This window comes from Canis lupus, chromosome 12, assembly GCF_048164855.1.
Source record: "Canis lupus baileyi chromosome 12, mCanLup2.hap1, whole genome shotgun sequence".
Classification (NCBI taxonomy): Eukaryota; Metazoa; Chordata; class Mammalia; order Carnivora; family Canidae; genus Canis; species Canis lupus.
In genome coordinates, this window is record NC_132849.1 from 42,176,043 (window position 1) to 42,197,340 (window position 21,298).

At 36.7% G+C, this 21,298-nt stretch overlaps 1 protein-coding gene and 3 non-coding genes across 4 annotated transcripts in view; all 4 read right to left on the minus strand.

Moving 5' to 3' along the window:
• WDR43 (WD repeat domain 43) overlaps positions 1-21,298 on the minus strand; it is a 44,172-nt gene that overhangs the window by 9,380 nt on the left and 13,494 nt on the right. Inside the window, exons 4-13 of the mRNA XM_072771344.1 lie at positions 19,501-19,621; positions 18,602-18,741; positions 15,067-15,169; positions 14,421-14,485; positions 12,102-12,273; positions 9,975-10,061; positions 8,971-9,102; positions 8,092-8,223; positions 796-882; positions 9-40 (exon numbers count right to left, since the gene is read on the minus strand). Of these exons, the coding sequence (XP_072627445.1) occupies positions 9-40; positions 796-882; positions 8,092-8,223; positions 8,971-9,102; positions 9,975-10,061; positions 12,102-12,273; positions 14,421-14,485; positions 15,067-15,169; positions 18,602-18,741; positions 19,501-19,621 (1,071 nt within the window). The remainder of the gene's footprint in view (positions 1-8; positions 41-795; positions 883-8,091; positions 8,224-8,970; positions 9,103-9,974; positions 10,062-12,101; positions 12,274-14,420; positions 14,486-15,066; positions 15,170-18,601; positions 18,742-19,500; positions 19,622-21,298) is intronic.
• On the minus strand, positions 8,593-8,668 carry LOC140601990 (small nucleolar RNA SNORD53/SNORD92). The gene has a single exon (XR_012005044.1). It is a non-coding gene; the product is annotated as a small nucleolar RNA SNORD53/SNORD92 (small nucleolar RNA).
• On the minus strand, positions 9,418-9,497 carry LOC140601989 (small nucleolar RNA SNORD53/SNORD92). The gene has a single exon (XR_012005043.1). It is a non-coding gene; the product is annotated as a small nucleolar RNA SNORD53/SNORD92 (small nucleolar RNA).
• On the minus strand, positions 19,049-19,133 carry LOC140601991 (small nucleolar RNA SNORD53/SNORD92). Its single transcript, XR_012005045.1, has one exon. It is a non-coding gene; the product is annotated as a small nucleolar RNA SNORD53/SNORD92 (small nucleolar RNA).

Consider the following 21,298-nt stretch of genomic DNA (forward strand, 5'->3'; position numbering starts at 1 on the left):
TATCTTACCTATTAGGATGTCCCTGCAATCTCTTCGTAAGCTGAGGAGGAGAAAAACCGTATTAGTGACAGCACTTCAGAGACAGCCAATGTGCATCAATTCCCACAATACACACATCCAGGAGAACAAAAAACAGAAAAGAATATTAACAGGGCGTGCCTGGACATCCAACTCTTGATTTCAGCTCAGATCTTAATTTCAGGAGAAGATCGAGCCCCAGAATAAGGGGGCAGGGCAGAGAAAACCTGCTTAAGATTCTCTCTCCCTCTCCCCCATCCAAAAAAGACTATTAGGAAATCAATATTCCTAAAGAATTCCTAAATTTCCTAATTCCTCACTGTTCAAGGAACGTAACATAACCTAGGAACACATTCTCACAATAAGAGTAATTACCACCTGATAAAAATCTAAGCTACAAGTTATATAAATGAATGTTCAAAACAGGCAAACCCAGGGACAGAAAATAATCTGTGGCTGCCAGAAACTGGGAGTAAGGGAGAATGGTGAACGGCTAACTGGCACACAAATTTTTGGGTGTGACAACTGCACAACCTGTAGATTATTAAAGAAAAACACAGCACAATGCATACACATACTAAGAGTATATATTATGGTATATGAATTATATCTCAATAAAAAATACACTAAAAAATGTGGACTAGGTAAATTTTGAATAGATCTATTATCTACTCTAAGTACCCTGCTTGCTTACATATTACAAATCCATTTCTCTAAACACTAGATTTTCTCCTAACTCACAGTGTTAGGACCTTAAAATGAAAAGAGTACAGTTACCTCTTGTAACAATGGAATAACAGCATGCAGGGGCATCCTTAATACAGTCCTCTTAATTAGGTTTAAATTCCTAGTTTGAAGTACTTTCTGTGAGAAAATAAAAGAAACATAAAGATAAGTATATGCAGAAGCTAAAGACACTAAAGGAAAAACAGTAAAAATGGTATTTTTTCTTTTTTAAATTCAATTTAATGAACATACAGTGTACTATTAGTTTCAGGGAAAGAATTCAGCGATTCCTCAGTAGCATAGAACACCCAGTGCTCATTACATCAAATGCTCTTAATGCTCATCACCCGATTACCCCATCCTCCACCCACCTTCCCTTCAGCAACCCTCAGTTTGTTTTCCATAGTTAGAGTCTCTTATGGTTTGCCTCCCTGTTGTCTTATTTTCCTTCCCTTCTCCTATGTTGATTTGTTTTGTTTCTTAAATTCCACATAGGAGTGAAATCATATGGTTGTCTTTTTCTGACTTATTTCACTTAGCATAATACCCTCTAGTTCCATCTACGTCACTGCAAATGGCAAGACTTCATTCTTTATGGTTGAGTAATACTCCAGTGCATGTGTAAAACACTCCATTGTATGTGTCTATATATATGTATATACACATACATCTATAACACATCTTCATTATCCATTCATGTATCAATGGACATTTGAGCTCTTTCCACATTTTCGCCACTGTGGACATGCTTCCATAAACATTGGGGTGCATGTGCCCCTTCAAATCACTACGTTTGTATCCTCTGGATAAATATCTAGTAGTACAATTGCTAGGTGGTAAGGTAGTTCTATTTTTAACTTTTTGTGGAACCTCCATACTGTTTTTAGGAGTGGCTGCACCCATTTGTATTCCCATCAACAGTGCAAGAAGGTTCCCCTTTCTCCTTATCCTTGCCAACGGCTGCTGTTTCCTGACTTGTTCATTTTAATCATTTTGAGCAGTGTGAAGTGGTAGCTCACTGTGATTTTGATTTGTATTTCCCTGATGCCGAGCGATGTTGAGCATTTTTCTTGTGTCTGTTTTAACAACCAAACAATAAAATACCAACTGAATTTTAGTGAATGAAGATTGGAAGGGCTGACTGGAGAATGTTATGTTATGGTCTTTGGCTATCAAGAAAGAATAATCTTCAGGAATCAAGACATTTACTTTGATGAATGGAGTTTCTTCTCTACAGATTCTAAACTTTATGAAATTTTTACATAAAATAGAACACCTCTAGACATTTGCAGATATATGCCACTTTAGAGAAGCTATCAAACTGTCATTTTATGAAATCAGAGATATATCCACATAAGATTGAGCAAAACATACTAAAACCACACTTAGAAAGCAACAAATCTTTTAAAATTATCAACTTTTGATAAACTTTTAAGATAATTAAAAGATCATACATAACGAATGCTTGAATCAAAACCCTGGGAGAGTACATCAACTGGAGAAACCCAGTCTCCGCTACAGGGTACAGAAAATGAGAGAGAGAGAGTAGTCCTAATCCTGGCAGGCTTTTCAATGTCTCCAAACCCCAGATGCTTCATCTATAGGCAAGAGTGTGAAATACAAGTCCTTTCAGGTTCTCAAAATCTTCAGTCTCCCCTTCCTCTTGAACTTTTCTATGTATTTATTCTTTCCAAAGAGTTTAATTCCCAGAGGAACTTCCCTGATGATGGATGCATGCTGTTTTGGTGATGATTGGTACTCTAAAGGCCATGCTTAAAATATAAACAGAAGTACCAAAGGGCAAAATATAGAAGACTGATTATAGCCTATTTTAACAGCACCTTTTCAGAATTCCCTATGAATTTTATTTACTTATAAAAATATCTTTACACCAAGCCCTTTCAAATCCATCAAAAACTATACAAAAACTACCACTGGAATAATTGCATAGTTCCTCATACAAAAGAAAACTTTTTATAAAAGTGAGGAATGGACTGTCCTGATTAAACAGTTTCAATTAACCTAAATTTATATTTTCAAATAATCAGAATACAAGATTCAAAACAAAATATGTTGATCAGAACTTCAACAGTAATTCAGAAGATGCGTGATGATACTAAACATACCTCAAATCATGTTATTATAAATACCAGTTATCACAAAGTTTGAACGATGTACAGGTTATAGGGAACAATCTATCTGAACTAGTCTACAAATTACTATTTGAAATAAGACCCACTCTTGTTAAGGTCCTCAATTTTCACAAGATGTTCACCAAACTATCAGGTTTCATGGTCTTAACTGGCCAAGTAGGGTAGTAGCCCTTCAAGTCACGGGATATAAACTTGAATCTATTGTTGCACATTATTTATACCAAAAGCTTAGTTAAAAACAATATAGGAATGAGGGTTTAAAAAATATGTAGTTTGTGTAATCTCCTGGTGTTCTAAAATATAAAGTGATCATATAATTTGTTGTCTAAACTAGGACACATGACAATGAAAGTCACTATTAATTATTATACCAAGATAAGAGGTATAAACTAGAACTGTCAAAGGCCAACAAGAGTACATATGGCTTAGAGCACTTGGTGGCTCAATTGGTTAAGTGTCCATCTTGACTTTGTCTCAGGTCAAGATCTCAACAGGATTGTGAGAAGGAGCCCCACCTAATTAAGATTATCTCCCTCTCATCTTCTCTCCTTCTCTCTTAAAAAAAAAAAAAGAGTACGTATGGCCTAGCTGTTTAGAAGTTATATCAAACTGCTGGACAGAAGAATTTTTAACAAGCTCTCAAGTAATTCTTATGCTAACAAGAGGGTCTATGATAATTTTCCAAATTAAGAGAAGTAAAAGCAAGTTACCCTAAACCAAAGTAAAGTGTTAATGGATATAGAAGTTAGCATTAACTTCCACTGAAAATATATTTAAAGAGACAACCCTATAAACCACAGTTGTAACTAGCCAAGAAAATATTGAAGGTTTTCTTTTACAAGTTTGCTACACTATAACTGAAGCATAATTAACAGTACACACTTAAATATACTATTTAATCAGTATGACATAAACCTTTACCAATGAAGCAAACACTATGATAAACATTCCATCACCTTCAAGCTTCCTTGGGCCCCTTAACATTCTAATCGTCCACCCTCACCCCCAGGTAACCACTGAACTATATATATTGGTCTGCATTTCCTAGAATTTTTATATAAATAGAATCATAAAGAGCATGTACTCTTTGGCTTCTTTCTCACAGCCTAAGTTTGAGATTCATCCATGTTGCTAATGTATCAATAATATATTCCTAACAGTGCTAGATAAAGAATTTGTTTATTTGTTCATATGTTGAGGAACATATGTGTTCTCTCAAGGTTACAATTATTTAAAAAATATAAAGTTGCTAGCATCATTCATGTACAAGTCTTTATATGAACATGTTTTTGATTCTCCAGGTAAATACCCATCAGTAGAATATGGCTGGGTCTTATGGGAGATGAATCTTTAACTTTTAAGAAACTGCCTAATTCTTTTCCAAAGTAGCTGTACCATTTTATATTCCCACCAGCAAGATATGAGATTCCAACTGTACCACATTCTCACCAACAGAAGGATCTTTTAAATTTTAATCAACCCACTGCAGGTATGTAGTGTTAGCTCACTGCCATGCTAATTTGCATTGGTGGTGATCCATGATATGTAACACTTTTAAATGCACTTACTGGCCATTTAACTTCTTTTGTGAAGTATCTGTTCACACCTTTACCAGATTTTTATTTGAGTTGAGTCTCATTATTGAGTCTTTTATATTTTCTGGATAGAACCCTTGTCTGATGTAAGGATTGCAAATATTCTGCCAGCCCACAGCTTACCTTTCCTTTCTCTTAACAGTGTCAAGTCATTTCAAGAGTAAAAGATTTTAACTTTCATTAAGTCCAAATGACCGTTTTTCATTAAGTCCAAATGACCGCTTTTTTCCTAGAGTGTGTAATGCTTTTTGTGATGCCATCAAGACTCTGTCCACTAATGTTTGCATATATTTTATCCTATCTTCTAGAAGTTTTGTAGATTTCGGTTTTACATTTATCTATTTTGAGTCAACTTTTGTGAAATAAGAGCTGAGATGTATTTTTTTTTCCAGATGGATATTTGGTTGGTACAGGATTAATTGTTGGAAAGATTTTACTTTCTCCATTAACTCAACTAATTCTGTATGGTCTATTTCTGGACTATTTTGGTTCCTTAATCTGTATTTATTTTTCACCATTATCAAACTATATTGATTACTATACTTTATCTTGAAATTGAGTAGGCTTGGGACGCCTGGATGTTTCAGTGGTTGAGCGTCTGCCTTCCGCTCAGGGCGTGATTCCGGAGTCCAGGATCGAGTCCTACATCGGGTTCCTTATGGGAACCTACTTCTCCCTCTACCTATGTCTCTGCCTCTTTCTCTGTATCTCTCGTGAATTAATAAATAAAATCTTAAAAAAAAAAAAAAAGGAAGGAAGGGAAGGAGGGAAAAGGAAAAGGAAAAGGAAAAGGAAAAGGAAAAGGAAAAGGAAAAGGAAAAGGAAAGGAAAGGAAAGGAAAGGAAAGGAAAGGAAAGGAAAGGAAAGAAAAGAAAAGAAAAGAAAAGAAAAGAAAAGAAAAGAAAAGAAAAGAAAAGAAATTGAGTAGGCTAAGTCCTCCAATTTTACCTGGAGATGCTGCTGAAATTTAATTGGGAATGTACTGAATACACAGAGAAGTATGGGGGGGGGGGGGGGAATTCCTCGTTTAACAGTATTAAATCTTTCAATCATAAACATCACTACTCAAATCTTTCTTAATTTCTCTCAATTTTTGTAATGCAGAGGTAGAGGCATCTTTTATAGTGTATTTTACAGTAGAATTTATCCTACTGTAAATGGCACAAAATTATTTACATACATTTTTAAAAATCTAAAAATAGCTGTCGTCTGTGGATGCCATGAATTATATAAATGACTAGGCTTCTCTTCTCATAAGCTATAGACATTTTCTTTGAGTCAAATTTCCACCTTTCTAAAGCCACGAATTTAATGTCAAGTTTTCTATGGTAGGGATTCTTCTCACTTCTAGTCATATGATACATTCCTGCCACTGCTCATTGCCTTCTTTCATTTTTATTGTCCTCCTCCTATATTTCGTGTATAATCATAAGGTAACTTTTGGGATTAGAGTATTTTTAGGAGAAAAAAAAATATTGGGGGGCATAGTCTGGGTGGCTTAGTCAGCTAAGTATCTGCCTTTGGCTGAGGTCATAACCTCAGGGTCCTGTTCAACGGAGTCTCTTTCTCCCTCTCACTCTGCCTCTTCCCCTCCTCCCTGCTTGTGTTCTCCGCTCTCAAATAAATAAAATCTTTAAAAAAATTATATATATATTTTACTTATCTCTTTTTTTAAAGGGTTATTTTAAAAGAAGCTCTTCACTCTAACTTTTACAGGTCTTTTCCAGCACACAATGTTTCAGGATTCTAGTTTCCAATTACTTCTACTTAATACAATGTATCACCTAAAGACCTCTAATAATGAAAAAATCTTATGTGTACAACCCTTCACAATTTAAAAAGTGCTTCCAAAAAGGTCATATTGTTTCCTCAACAACTCTGTGATGTCTGATAAATACACTGTCACCTTTGAAGTGCCAAAAGATTTTAACCTGAATCTCTACAAGCTTTTAGATCCAACTACCAGTGTACAAGTAGTATGTTAGAGGAACATGTTAAATGATATCATTTACTGGATTAAATGACACAACAAAATGGAGTTTTACAGAAGGCAAAAATCCAGAATGTGAGAATCTCTTCAGGGCAAATAACATAGCTTCCCCAAAAACTTAACTGCAAGACACAGAAGAGGCATTATCTCCCCAATACTTTGTGTACTTCATGGGGATCCCATTTTGAAGAAAGCAAATATAAAAACTTACGAAGTTCATGAGACAATCAAGGAAATATAAACCTACTAACTGAATATTTGATGATTTCAAAGAATTGCTGTTTACTTTTTTAAGGTGTAATAATGGATTGTGGTTGTTTTTAAAAGGAGTTGTTACTGTCAGAGTTGAACAAGGATGTATTTACAGATAAAATGTCGTCTCTATGCTTCACTATAACCTAGGGGAGGCCTGTGGGCAGATACATGACACAATGACAAATAGATTGGCTAGTGCTGATAATTTCTGAAACTCAGTGATGAGTGCGTGGGGGGTCCAATGTAATAATTCTAAATGTTTTGAAATGTTTCTTTAAAAAAAATCGGTAGCTGATTTACTTGTATTACTGAGAAAGGTTTCAAAGTATAGTTAAGGAGACAACAGTGGCAGATAAATTACGTTACATTTTAAAAACATTGTCCATTGTTTTCTACAGCTTATTTTCATCTAGGTTTCTATACCATATAACTAAAATCCACCTTTCAAATTACATACACTCACAAACTATTTTACAAGTAATTTTACAAAAAATTTTAGGATGTGATTTCCCCTCGTTTTGTAAAATCACCTTAGACATAAACGATATTCACATTTAGATCAAAATATAAATCAGAAAGACGCTATTCATAGGTTACATGATTAAAGTAACCTATGAATAAAGTCACATCAATACTAAGTGGCACCATAATATTGAATCACTAAGAAAATGTAAACTGATTTTATCTAATCAGGCAGTGCTTAAATCCAATCTTTACATTAAAATGTCTCTACAGACCACTATTAAATTCTAGAATTTAAGAGGACCTAATTATGTAACTTCATACAAGCAGTCACCAACTTACAAACACAGAAATAATAAATACCTCCCTTATATAAATTTCTAGTACTTTTACCTCTAAATACTTCAAACATAACCCCCAACCCTCTTGAATTTTTCCCCCAAACCTCCTACCCATTGCCAAGGTTCCACCTCACCGCCCCCTCTCACGGCCAGGGGGAAATAAGTTTCTGGAATCCAGAGTAAAAACTCAGGAACGCATTTTCCTACAGAAAAAAATATAAATTGTGATCTAGAATGCTGAGTATTATAGTTCAGCTACACTATGTTTATAAAAGGCTTTTGTGAACTAAAGCCTAAGACCTAATAACAAGTCAGAACAATATTTCTATGAGAAAATGCATTCCAGGTTCAAAATAATTTAACACAATGCCTTTGTAGGTTGGTGACTGTCTGTATAGTGCCACCAAGTGATCTATACTTGACTACAGTCAGAAAATATTAAATTCAAAATAGCTATATCACAGGTCTATTCACTTGAGTGTGCTAGGTCAATCACTTTCTAAGAAAAATTAACTGTCTTAATTCATTTTAAAAACTGCTATAATACTTACATTTAGCATTTCGAAATCATTACTTTCTAAACCCTGTGTGAGAAGAACTGGAAAGCTATTTGTCTGTGGAAGGTCAACCTTTTCTTTCTTTGTATCTATATCCAGTGCTCCCAGGCGTTCTTCAATGCTAACCTGCAGAACAGAAATGATCTATTAATGTGAAACCAGACAAGGCCTAAAGTAGCTTGGTCCAGGGGCAAATGAGTGGCTCAGTCAGTTAAGTGTCTGCCTTTGACTCAGGTCATGATCACAGGGTCCTGAGACCAAGTCCTGCATATGGCTCCCTGCTCAGCAGGGAATCTGCTTCTCCCTCTCCCCCACCACCCACTCATGGCTCGCTTACTCTCTCAAATAAATAAAAATCTTAAGGAAAAAAAAAAAAAAAGCTGCAGAGACAAGTACAATAACCACAGGAAGGAAGGTCTAGGGAGCTGAGAAAAAATGAAATTTTATAAGTTAAGAGGTTAAAATGATGACCAACTATCACTAAACTAGCCAGGACTGCTCAGACAGCCAAGAGAAGAGGCATCACTGGAAGTCAGCAACATGCGAAACCCAATGGAAATCATCACAGCAAGTCCTGGCTTGATGTATTCAATTATGTGACCCAGCTGACCACTAACAAAGGCCAAAACAGCACCTTCTGTAGTTAGTACAATGTCTTCTCCATTAACAGTGGCCAAGTAAACATCTCACAGTCTACAATCTGGAATTTCAGGAACCTGTGCTGCTGGGGATGAGAGAGAGAGTTAACAGCAGCAATCTCAGTTCCTCAAGTTCCAAGTCTGGCTCTATCCGATATATGTGCTACAGTCTCAAGAGGAATCTCAAAAATCATCAGAGTGCGAATCTCAAACATCGTCAGAGTGCCTCTATTACCTCATTTTCCCCCAATTTCCTCTTGCTCTCTACTTCCTCAGTTTGTGGAGGAGCAGGCTTGATGGCTGCATGATGACCAGGCACCCCTGGCACCAAAACTTTTGCTTCAGAATTCATCACTGGTGTTCTCACCTGTTGAATAGGAACAGCAGGGACGTGACAAAAGAAATGGTGCCTTTGTCCTAGCAAGATTTAGCCCCAATGAGAAAACGAACTAAAAGATTCGTTTGCAAAAATCTAACATAACTAACTTAATATATGAATTAAAGATAAATTTTAACTGAATGTTGGCAAATATGTTTTTAAATTATAATCTGAAAGTTCAGTTTTACAGTTTTCAATACCACATTAGAGTAAAAACCAGGAACAATGTTTATAGATTACAGTTTACTTAAAAACATTAGACTATGTTTTGCAACCATCTCCAGTAATCGAACTTTGCCAGAAATGCTCAGACAGCCAAGAGAAAGGTGTCATCTCTGGAACTCAGCCAGAAGCGAAACCATATATGGATGTCATCATAGCATGTATTGGCTTTCCCTTTCTCATTAAACTGCCAAACATATGATATCTACATATAGACGCCATGTTATATTCAAAATAAAGCATGATGATGATGATTAGTGTATATACAGTGTTCAATTCCAGACCCATCATTTTAGGCTTTATTCCACCTTTAAATGTAAGATTCTTCTCAAAGTTATGCTCCTTTAAATATTGACATTGGTAAAATAATTTGATAAATATGATGTTTATTTAATGATCATACATGGGGGCAGAGGCTAACTCCCAGGTCTTCAACTTCTAGTTATCTATTCACTCATGCACTTAACAAATCAAGAGCACAAGAGTTTTATAATCTTGTTATCGGAGACCTAATCCCACAAACTTGTTAAAACAAAATCATAAAGAGATGGTATCAAAGAGTCTAAACATAGTATTACGTAACAATTCGACTCACCTAAATCTCATTTTTCTCAATTTCTAATATAAAATGCACTCACCTTTGTTATAGCCGTTTCTACTTTGGGGGCCCAGCAGTTTGAAATATCTCTTATTAAACACATATGAGGTTCTTTGGAACTTAAAGCCTGGGAATATAATTTTAAAGAGGAGAGGGTATGATGGAGAAAAAAAAAAAGTGTCAAATAAAGGAATTGGGAATAAAACATGAAAAGCAAATGCCTACTTGTGCATTTTTTATAAAAATACAAAAAAGCACAGAAAGCTTCCCCACAAAACTGAGCCACTCAGACTGATGACCATTCAGATTGACAGCAGCATAGAAAAGTGGGTCAGTATTAAGCATAATGTGTACTTTCTTCAGTTAGGAACTGCTCGAATTTTTCATGTGTATAGTTTTAAAAGACCAACTGGTTTTGTTGTTTTTTTTTTTTTTTTAAATTTATTCATGAAAGACACACACAGAGAGAGGCAGAGACATAGGCAGAGGGAGAAGCAAGCTCCCTGCAGGGGATCCTAGGACTCAATCCTAGGACCCCAGGATAACCTCCTGGGCCAAAGGCAGATGCTCAACCACTGGGCCACCCAGGTACCCCAGATCAACAGGTTTTGTGTTTTTTTGGGGTTTTTTCCCCCCATGAGAAACACAGGAAAGAGAGAGAGAGGGGGGCAGAGACACAAGCAGAGGGAGAAGCAGGCTCCATGCAGGGAGCCTGACATGGGATTCGATCCTGGGTCCTCAGGATCACGCCCTGGGCTGAAGGCAGTGCTAAACTGCTGAGCCACCCGGGCTGCCCGATCAACAGGTTTTTAAGTGTAACAGATTTTAAAGAAAACATTCCAGTTTGTCACCCCTATAAAGAATAGTATAGGCTAAAAAAGAATATTTCTATCCTAAAAAAGAATGTTTTTATCCTAAAATTTCCTACTGCTATATTTCCCACAACCAAGTCAAAGACAGCACTGCTGATGAACAAAAATGCTCTAGGGTCCACATCCTTGATGTGGTATCAAACGGTGGGAATAATCAGATGCTGCAAAGTACAGGTTACCCATAAGGTGTTACGGTTATATGTAATCCTCTATAACCACAGAACCAATTAGTATCCAGAAAGACCCCAAACAAGCAGAAACAATGGCTTTATCTGCAGAGAAGGGTTAGGGGGTCCACATACAGCAAGAAGACTTAGGTTTACAGCTTAACACCTTTCTCCTTTCATTAAACCATATCCATGTGTTAAGTTTTTAAAAAGCAAAGAATTAAATAAACTCAAGAGCTTAAATTTAAGCTTAAAATAAACTCAGCCGGAGTTTGCTTGGGCATGTAATATTCCACTCATCATCTCCCAGGGGGCCTTACTGAATAAAAGCAGTATAGGGACACCTCGGTGGCTCAGTAGTTGAGCATCTGCCTTCAGCTCAGGGTGTGATCCCAGGGTCCTGGGATCGAATCTCATATCAGGCTCCCCATGAGAAGCCTGCTTCTCCTTCTGCCTAGGTCTCTGGACAGAGACAAAGAAGGAATCCCTCTCTCTGTCTCTCATGAATAAGTAAAATCTTAAAAAAAAATAGCAGTATAAATGCAAGCTGAAGAAATCACCTATTGGACATGCTCATCACTTACCAAAAGTCTCCAAAGAAACTTCTATAATCAAAAGTTAAGTAACTGTACCACTCATTAAATTTCCACTGAGAAAATTCAGTGAATACTATTACCAAGGGCTCCTTTATTAAGATTTAGCTTTGGGAGAATTGGGCAAAATTCACTCATACCTATGCTGACCAAAATATTACCTACTAGGGACATGGAGGTACTTAGCATTTGAAATGAGGCTATTCCAAACTGAGATGTGTTTGTAAGTGAAAATATACACCAAACATCAAAGACATACTATTAAATAAAGGAGGAAAGAGAATAAACTATCTCAAATAATTTTCATATTGACTAAGGATTAAAATATTTTTGATATGCTGGGTTAAGTAAAATTATATCCATAGCTCTCACGAACTAAAATAAACCACCCAGTGAAAGGTCCTTCAGTTAAGGGAAAATATGTGACTTCTTTTTAAGTATTCCAATAAGCAGACCAATGAATCATTTCAAAATCATTTTCTTCCATGGCCATATTGATGTTGTATTGCTCTACCCCAGAGTAGCATCTACGTACCACTCGCTCAATGATGGGCTGAAACCAATTCCCATATACAAGCAACAATGACATTTTGTCTGAGCAAAAACCAGCTGCTAGAATAGGGATGGGTTTTGGTGTTGATTTCTTGCCTTTCCCAGGTGTTGCTATCTGAATTGTGCAGTTTGAAGTCAAAGGCTTTTTGCAGTATCTAGAAGTGAAAAAAAATTAATTAGAAAATTTGAGATAACATCTCATACGAATGCTTTGAAGTTGGCATTGAGTCAGAAAATGCAACCCTCCTGTGGCCTCCACACTACAACTGCAGTGACCAGGGTCCCCAACAGCACTAGTGTTGCTGTCAAGACCTTATCTATCATCTAGTAAGACTTCACCATCAAAATTTGCCTGGAGACCCATGTGCCCTCCTATCCCACTGTCAAGCTCCACAAGGGGCCCAAGCTCCCAGGTACTCTCTCACTGCCTTGAGCTTCAGCACCAGATTACTGACTATATCTGCTCCAATCAGCTCCATCTCCAATTGTTTCCAACCCCCAAAAGCCTCACTAGGATCTCTCAACACAGTTCCAGGAGCAAAATTTCAGCAAAATTTTATCAAAAGAATCCCATCCTCAATTTCTTCTCTCAGGACTTTCTTCACCTTCTTGCTCTATGCTGGCTCATAAGGACAGATCTCCCAGGTCATACCTGTTTTGCCTCCATAGCCTTTGTGTCAGCAGCCCTGGACAGGATTTAAGTGTGCTTCCTGTTTGTCACAAACATTTCAAAACAAGTAGTCTCTCCCTCTTTCACCTCTAAAACCTTGCAAAGTGTTGTCACCAGATACCAGCTACCTCCGTCTCCTGCTGTCATCCATTCATTTCTGGGTCACTCCCCTTTATTTCTTAAATATTTTAGTGGCTCCACTGTCAATCCATCCAACACTTTCTTAGTGGTCTCCATATTCACCACACAGCCTGATAATCTGACACATGGTCCTCTCAGTTCCATACCCTTGCCACCTCCAACAACCGTACCTCTACTGTGTCTCAGTCACTTACTCCTCACATCACAGACATCTTATCACCCACAAGTATACCACACTGCTCCTATCTTTCCAACTCACTCCCCCTAGTTATCTGGACTCCACAATCATCTGTCCAGGACTTCTGGTCTCTGCTTTGGCCTTTCACCCCTCCGTAGGCTATTCTCAACATATCAGACAGAATGGCTTAAAGCTTAATGTCTTAACACTTAGGTCAAACCTCATCAATCTTCTGCATAAAAGCCAATGGCTTACTATATTGCCCAAGGAGAAGTGCCCAAGTCCTCATTGCTGCCCACTACTTCCAGGCCCTCAATTATAATTTTTATTTATTTATGATAGTCACACAGAGAGAGAGAGAGAGAGAGAGAGAGGCAGAGACACAGGCAGAGGGAGAAGCAGGCTCCATGCACCGGGAGCCCGACGTGGGACTCAATCCCGGGTCTCCAGGATTGCGCCAAAGGCAGGCGCCAAACCGCTGCGCCACCCAGGGATCCCCTAGGCCCTCAATTATATATTCCACGTACATGCATGACTGTAAATAAAGGCCTCAAGTGTTACACAAAAAATGTTAACAGTTACCTCTAGGGAATAGAACTCAGTGGAGGGAGAATTATGCTTAATAATCAATTGTCTATATATCCTAAATAATGTTTTATGCTTTCATACACTATTTTATATTTAAATAAAGTCCTACACCAGGATTATAAAAGGAAAGACCAACTGACAAAAAGTTGAAATAACTTTAAAGTTTACATGACTGAGTTTTAGACCATGTCTATAGAGTATGGGTAAAGGTTGGCAAACTTTCTATAAAGAGCAGATAATATTTTAGTTTTGGGCACCACATATGATCATACTGATTTGACCCACAGGTCATAATTTACTGACCCTTGGTCTATGACTACTACACATCCCACCAGCCTCACTCCCCTCTACTCACCAAAACATTAGCATTGCCATGTTTCACTGACCCACGTATGTATTATCTAAGTTAGAAATTAAGGTTTTACCAAGTTCACAAGCAAAGTTTTCCAACCGAACCACTTTCTTTTAAAATAGATTATCAGAACTACTAACATTTACTAAGCATATTATTATAAAACTACTTTACTAACCACATATACGAAGAAATGGTCCATGATTCTAAAAACTTTTGAGTTCTCACTAAGAATATATGTAGTCATATGGATAAATAATAATGCTTTCAAAATAATCTAACTGAAAAGTAATCAAAATGCAAAGAATATTGAAGTGGGAATAAAAAAGAATAACAAATCAGGGAAAGAAAATAAACTTGAGAAATTTCTTACCCATTTAATATGTGTTCAAAAAGATGAACTTCACCATCTCTGCAAACAACAGCTAACTTGACAGGCTAAAAGAAAAATTTACTGATTATTCTAAGGGGTTAATACTTCAGTCTACTCTAATGGATAATTGCTTTAATACACTTATCAAATTTAAGCTGTTCTCCCCCAAACCCAACCCTTTAAATAACCAGAGAAGTTAGAACACCAAGGTTACACAATTGCTGCATTTAAAAATCATTACTGTCATCAAAATGACAATTGGAGTTTTTGTAAAGTTTAGAAATGAAAGTTTAGGGGAAGAAGTTATTAGTCAAGGAGAATACAGCCTGGAAGTCAAAGGAGCGAAGTCACCACTACCAAGTGCAGAGACTGGCAAAAGGGAACAGGTAGGCCTTGCATGTAAGAGCAGTAGGGATTGCTGAAAACACCTCTGCCTACAGTCCCCATCCCCCATCCATAAGCATTCACCACAGTGATTTACCTTGAACAGTCTAAGCTTACTTCAACAGTCTAAGATTTTTGTTGTATTTTGTTCTTCCTCCCTTGTGTCCCCCTCTTTGCCAAATCATTAAATCATCAATACACTAATTTTAAAAATACAATTTGCAAAACCCAAAAACAAATTCTCAAAAATCAGGCCATTTACCTCTTCTTTATTTTCTGACAAAGCCAAATCAATATACACAGGTTCATCTGTAACTGTAAAAGACATCACTGCATTCTTTTCTTTGTTTTCTGACCGGACCTGCCTAGATAACAAAACCAATGATTAGATAAAAAGAAATTTAAAAAACAAACAAAAAATCATGAGCACCTATGGGGAATCACAACATTAGATTCCCCACAGCTTTTGCATCTTTTCTACAGATCACACTCAGGGACACATCTGTGTCACTGCCATTTACCATGGATGATGCAAGGAAGAGAAAAAGCACTAATGCACTTACGGAGATTTAAACAATGAGTAATATTCTCTATTCTTTTCCACTATTATTTGCCTATCTTGATGCCAGTACCACATTGTATCAATTATTATAGCTTAACAACTCAGGAGATTAGGCAATGTGAGCTCTCCAACTTTTTCTGCTTTTTCAACATTGTTTTGCTCCTCTATGTCCTCTGTATTTTCATTTGAATTTTAAAATCAGACTGTCAATTTCTATAAAAGTTTCTTCTAAGATTTTGACTGGGTTCACACTAAAGCTACAGATTAATCTGAGAATTTTATCACACCACTACGAAGAAGAGAAGAGTCCGGAAACAGACCTATATGTGTATTCACCCAAATGATCCTTATTAATTGTTGATTCCTTGTTTAAGAATTTGCCTACTTGCTAAAATTTATTTATAAACCCCCAAATCAGTACTTGTGGAACTTCCATGGTCTTAACAGGGTATGCTCATAGCAGTGAAAAATAAGAGTTGCTGACAATGTTAAACAAGGCTATCCTCTGACTTACATCAGGTCTCATACGACAAACTAGTATTATTAGTATTATTTAGAATACTAAAAAGATTTTTTAGTGCCATGTTTTTTGCTTTTATGCTTTTTTTGTTGGTGATTTTTTTAAGATATATTTATTTATGATAGACATGGAGAGAAAGAGAGGCAGAGACACAGGAGGAGGGAGAAGCAGGCTCCATGCCGGGAGCCTGACGTGGGACTCGATCCCGGGACTCCAGGATCGCGCCCTGGGCCAAAGGCAGGCACTAAACCGCTGAGCCACCCAGGGATCCCCTTGCTGGTGATTTTGCTTTTAAAATGTCCCCTATGAATGTACCTAAGAGGAAAAAAAGCTGATATTCCTTATGGAAAAAAATATTTGTGCTAGGTAAACTCTGTTCTGGCATGAATTAATCAACTGTGTGTCTGTATAATAAAGTATTATTAAATAGAAACACATAAGACAAGGTTATGTATTGATTAAATGACAAAGATGTGACCAACGAGGCTTGCAGAAACCTAGCCTTGTATTTCCCAGAGAAATAATAATTCAATCTCACCAATTCAGTGCTCATGAGGACTTATTATAACATAACAACTGCAAATAACCAGAACTGACTGTATGTGTATACCCATGTATATGTGCAAACACAGTTCACTGGAAATACTCTTTTCAACAAATGGTACTGGGACACTGAATATTTCCAATACAGAAACATAAATTTCCATCCATTCCTTGGGAATGCAAACTGGTGCAGCCATACTGGAAAACAGCATGCAAGTTCTTCAAAAAAGTGATCCAGCAATCGCATTACTAGGTATTTACCCAAAGAATACAAAACTACTAATTCAAAGGGATACATGCACCCTGATGTTTCTGCAGTAATAAATATCTACAAGAGTCAAATTATGGAAACAGCCCACATGTCCGTCAATTGATGAATAAAGATGATGTGATTCATACATACACACACACACACACACACACACACACACAAATGTTGTATTCAATTAAAAAAAATGAAAACTTGCCATTTGCAGAGATATGGGTGGAGCTAGGCATTGTGCCTGCAATTCTCTCCATCTCCCTCTGCCCCCCACATTGCTCTTAAAAAAAAAAAAAAAAAGGCATGCCCTTGTAATGAGCACCAGGTGCTATGTGGAAGCACTGAATCAGCATATTGTAATATTGTACACCAGAAACTAATATTATGCTGTATGTTAACTAACTGGAATTTAAATGAAAACTTTTTTAAGGGATGCCTGGGTGGCTCAACGGTTGAGTGTCTGCTTTTGGCTCAGGGCATGATCCCTGGGTCCTGGGATTGAGTCCCACATCAGCCTCTCCACAGGGAGCCTACTTCTCCCTCTGCCTATTTCTCTGCCTCTCTGTGTCTATCATGAATAAATTAAAATAACAAAACACAAAATTTTCCATAAATGGCCCTCTGGGGCAGCCTTTTAATGTGGGTTTTTAATTTTTCAAGTTTACTCCTCTGTTACCAGGAAGTCCTCAGACCTACACATACAATTTGAGGGATGTTAAAACAAAAATCAACTTCTCTTTTATAGAAGAAATTTTGTGCTAGAGACTTTTAGGTCTAGGGAGCCAAAGAGGTGAAGCATTTTTAAGACTAAGGAGGTTTTGGTGGCAGATTTTAACTTTTTGGCATTACTAATTTCTTAAGTAAGTTTTGAATCTTATGAAACTAAAAGAATTATCCCAATTGGCATGCCTCAAAAACTAGAAACAGGAGAGAAAACCAACACAATGTGATTATAAGAGACATAAACTATGGCTCAGCCAAAAGTTTGAAGGTGAACAGAAGTCCACATTAGGCCTTATGAACCTGTCTCCACCCAACTATGTCAAGATAACATATGTGATAAGGCCCACTTGTATCTGAATATTATGTAGCATAAATTCATAATAACTTGATATGATAGAAGAACACATTCAACTAATTTATTACTAGGATGAGAAAATAGTTTTTTTAAATCTCCACTTATTCTATCCATGAATAGCAGCTTTAAAAAAAAATTAAAAAAAGGTTCACTCTCAGATCTCATAAAATCCAAGAAAACTCTTATTTTCTTCAAATTAAAAATTGCCCGATGGCTATTTAATACCAAATTAACTTTTACTTTTTAAAGTAGTTCCAGGGGGCACCTAGCTGGCTCAGTCAGTAGAGCACATCAATTCTTGATCTCCGGGTTGTAAATTCAAGCCCCACATTGGTTCTAGAGATTACTTAAAAATAAAATCTTAAAAAAAAAAAAATTACGAAAAAAAAGGGGAGAGTTCAAAGGAAAGTTAATAACAGCAACTATTGCAAAAAAGGGGGTGGGGGAGCTACCTGGAGATTTCCAGACAAAGCCAAAGAATTAAATGTCCTCAGTGAAACATCCATAAATAGACATTACTGCACTAACCTAGAAGTCCTATTTCAACAAAATCAGAGATTAGCCCAAATTTTTAAAAGGTTATTTATAACTTGCCCAGTCACAAAAATATTTAGACCACTCTACCTCTAAACAAGCAAGGAGGAGGTTCTATTAAATGCTCTTAAGGTTTTCTTATACCTGTTTTTTTAGGCAGGCTCTATTCTTCGTTACAAGTAAACCTAACATTAAGTACAATCAAATAAGTCTCATATTTATCACTTATATGAACCGTACAGGCTGTGACATATTCTTTCAAGGCAATGCTACCTCCCAGATCCAAAAGACTACATACCAGACGTTGAGTAACCGGTCATGCACTGCTCCAGACAAGAAATAAAGACCTGTGATTCCATCAAACGGCTGGCTCTCATTAGGAGGTCTGATAGTAGTGAAGGTAAGTGATGAAACTGGCGTTGCATGGCCTGTGAAGTGCTAGAGAAAGTCAAATCTCATTTAGGAGAGGGCACAGAGCAGCAACAAAAATTAAGAGTCCATGTGGACGGACCATAAGCAATACATATGATCCATATCTGAAATCAGAACTCCAGGATAAAGGTAACAGCTAAATTGAATTCTAAGTAAGTGAGGTTATTTGTGCTGCATTCCTCTCACTTTTAAAAACTCCATCTGAAAATACTGAAAAATCACAATGTCCTTCTAACTCTCATGGCCCTACTCTTTCTTCCATTTTTGCATTAAAAATCCACTTAATTCTATGCATGTTTAAAGGGATGCCTGGGTGCTCAGACACAGCCAAGGAATTGTAGGTCCTCATTTTACTCTCAGTGAGTCGAAACCACAATTTTAAGGCATCATCACAGCACCAAAAGTACACCCCTGAGCACACTCAAAATGCAGTATTATATCGCTATAGTAAATTCTGCAAATGTACTAAATGCTGGATGTAAGCTAGAAATAAAACTATCATTCTATAGCAGAATAAAAAATTTTTAATTCAAACTCTACTTATTTGCTCATTTTTCAAATGCATTTGAAATTGACACATCTAACCTATTTAATATCAACAAACCAGATTTGGAAGTAACTGCTGTCTACAGATTCTACTATCTGATATGTGTGAAAACAACAAATCTATATTCTTAAAACAATATGCTATGGCTCAGACTTTCTGCCCTTCTCCACACTTACTCTAGATGACTATGAGGCTTACAACTAATTTGATTCACTCACTCTGTAGATTTCTTTGGTCTCCAAAACCCACAGTTTGATTGTTCGGCCAGCTGAAAGCAACATCTTTCCATCTGGGCTAATACACAGGGAGCTGACACTGCTATTGTCGCCTTTCCATTTGCTGTATTGTGAAGAGAAACAAAAACATCTCAATGAATTTGGAGAAAACAGAGCAAAAAGATAACAAAAAACAAATCAGGCATTAAAATATTACTTAAGGTTCAATGCCACATTGCATTCCCTAAAAACCTGTGTCAAGTGACTAACCACAGAAGTACACTAAGGTAAAGCCTGGCCAATAAAACAAATTCTCAAGAAGTAACCAGAAAATGTAAGAGTAAGAGTTTTAAAAATGTAAAATGAGAAGTTGTGCCCCCTGTGATCTATGAAGTAGATTTTGTGAATGTCCAGGAAACTCTATCAGGCTGACTGGACCACAAGTCCATCCTATCCCCACCATGGTTCCTGCACTCTGTGGAAGGGTGGCCTTTAGTTTACTTAGCAACACAAATTATTTCTCAAGCTACAGTCCAAAAAAGTTATTTCTATCCCAAATCAACATAGATATACCCCAATCTGACAGAGCAAAATAAATTAGGTCTAGATGATCCCCTTCCAATACTTTAAACATGAGTAGCAACATGAATCTTTGCAGGTTGTCACACACATTAATATATTTATACACAACAAGGAGCTTGGCTATTCACTTATAAAATCAAGAAACAACAGTAGCAATCTTCTCCCAAAAAAGGTTAGTTATAAAGTAAAAGAAAACATACTGCTCTGCCAGTCACATTGGAATATGTCAAATTACTCATTTGGAAAAACAAAAGTAGATTCCTCTCTTACACTACACACAAAAAAAAACTGATTAAACTAAAACTGATGAAAATTAAGTATTAAAAAATGTATAGGAGAGTGTTTTTACAATCCTGGCTTAGGAAAGACCTTCCAAAGCAGTTACAAACCATAAATCATAATGGGAAAAATAATCTGATTTAAATAAATAAAACTTCTGTACTACAAATCATATATTTAAAAGCAAAAGGCTAGAAAATATCAAAAATATAAACTATGAGAAAAGGATTAATATTCAAAATACATGAATAGCTCTTTATATTAAAAAAAATAACTCAAGTCCAAAAAAAGAACTCAAAATAAAAACACATGAAAGAAATAAACAGACAATTCATACAAGAAATACAAATTGTCAATAAACATGAAAATACTCAACTTTACTAGTAATCAAGGAGAGACAGCAGTAACATAGGAGACCTTTTCCTTTATCCTTTTCAGCTAACACTTTCAACAATTTCTCAGGAATTCCCACAGCTTCAACATTTTATATTCATTATTCCACACATATTCACTTAATATACATATTTAAAAAAAGACAGGGTCACCACCTGACAAGCTTCCTTGAATCTACCTTCCCACTCAGCACTGAAACAGTCACAGAACTACCAATGCCACAGCTCCCCCCTTCCACCACCAAACCCCACCCCCCCCATTAAGAGCTGTGCAACTCAGAAAGTAACCTCCTACACATCAGTATCACCTGAGAACTTATTAGAATTTGACTCCCAAACCCCACCTGGACCTACTGAATCAGCTGTCTGCGCAAGTAATTAACATGCACATCACAGCACTAAAAGATTTCTCTGTAGAAAATGTGACTGAGGGCAAAGTAATAACCCACACAATCTGACATTTGAAGGCTTCCTCATCACTCTACAAATGAAGCCCACAATTGGGCCACCCACCCACACAGGCCTTCCAATCGGCTTTTTAATATTTT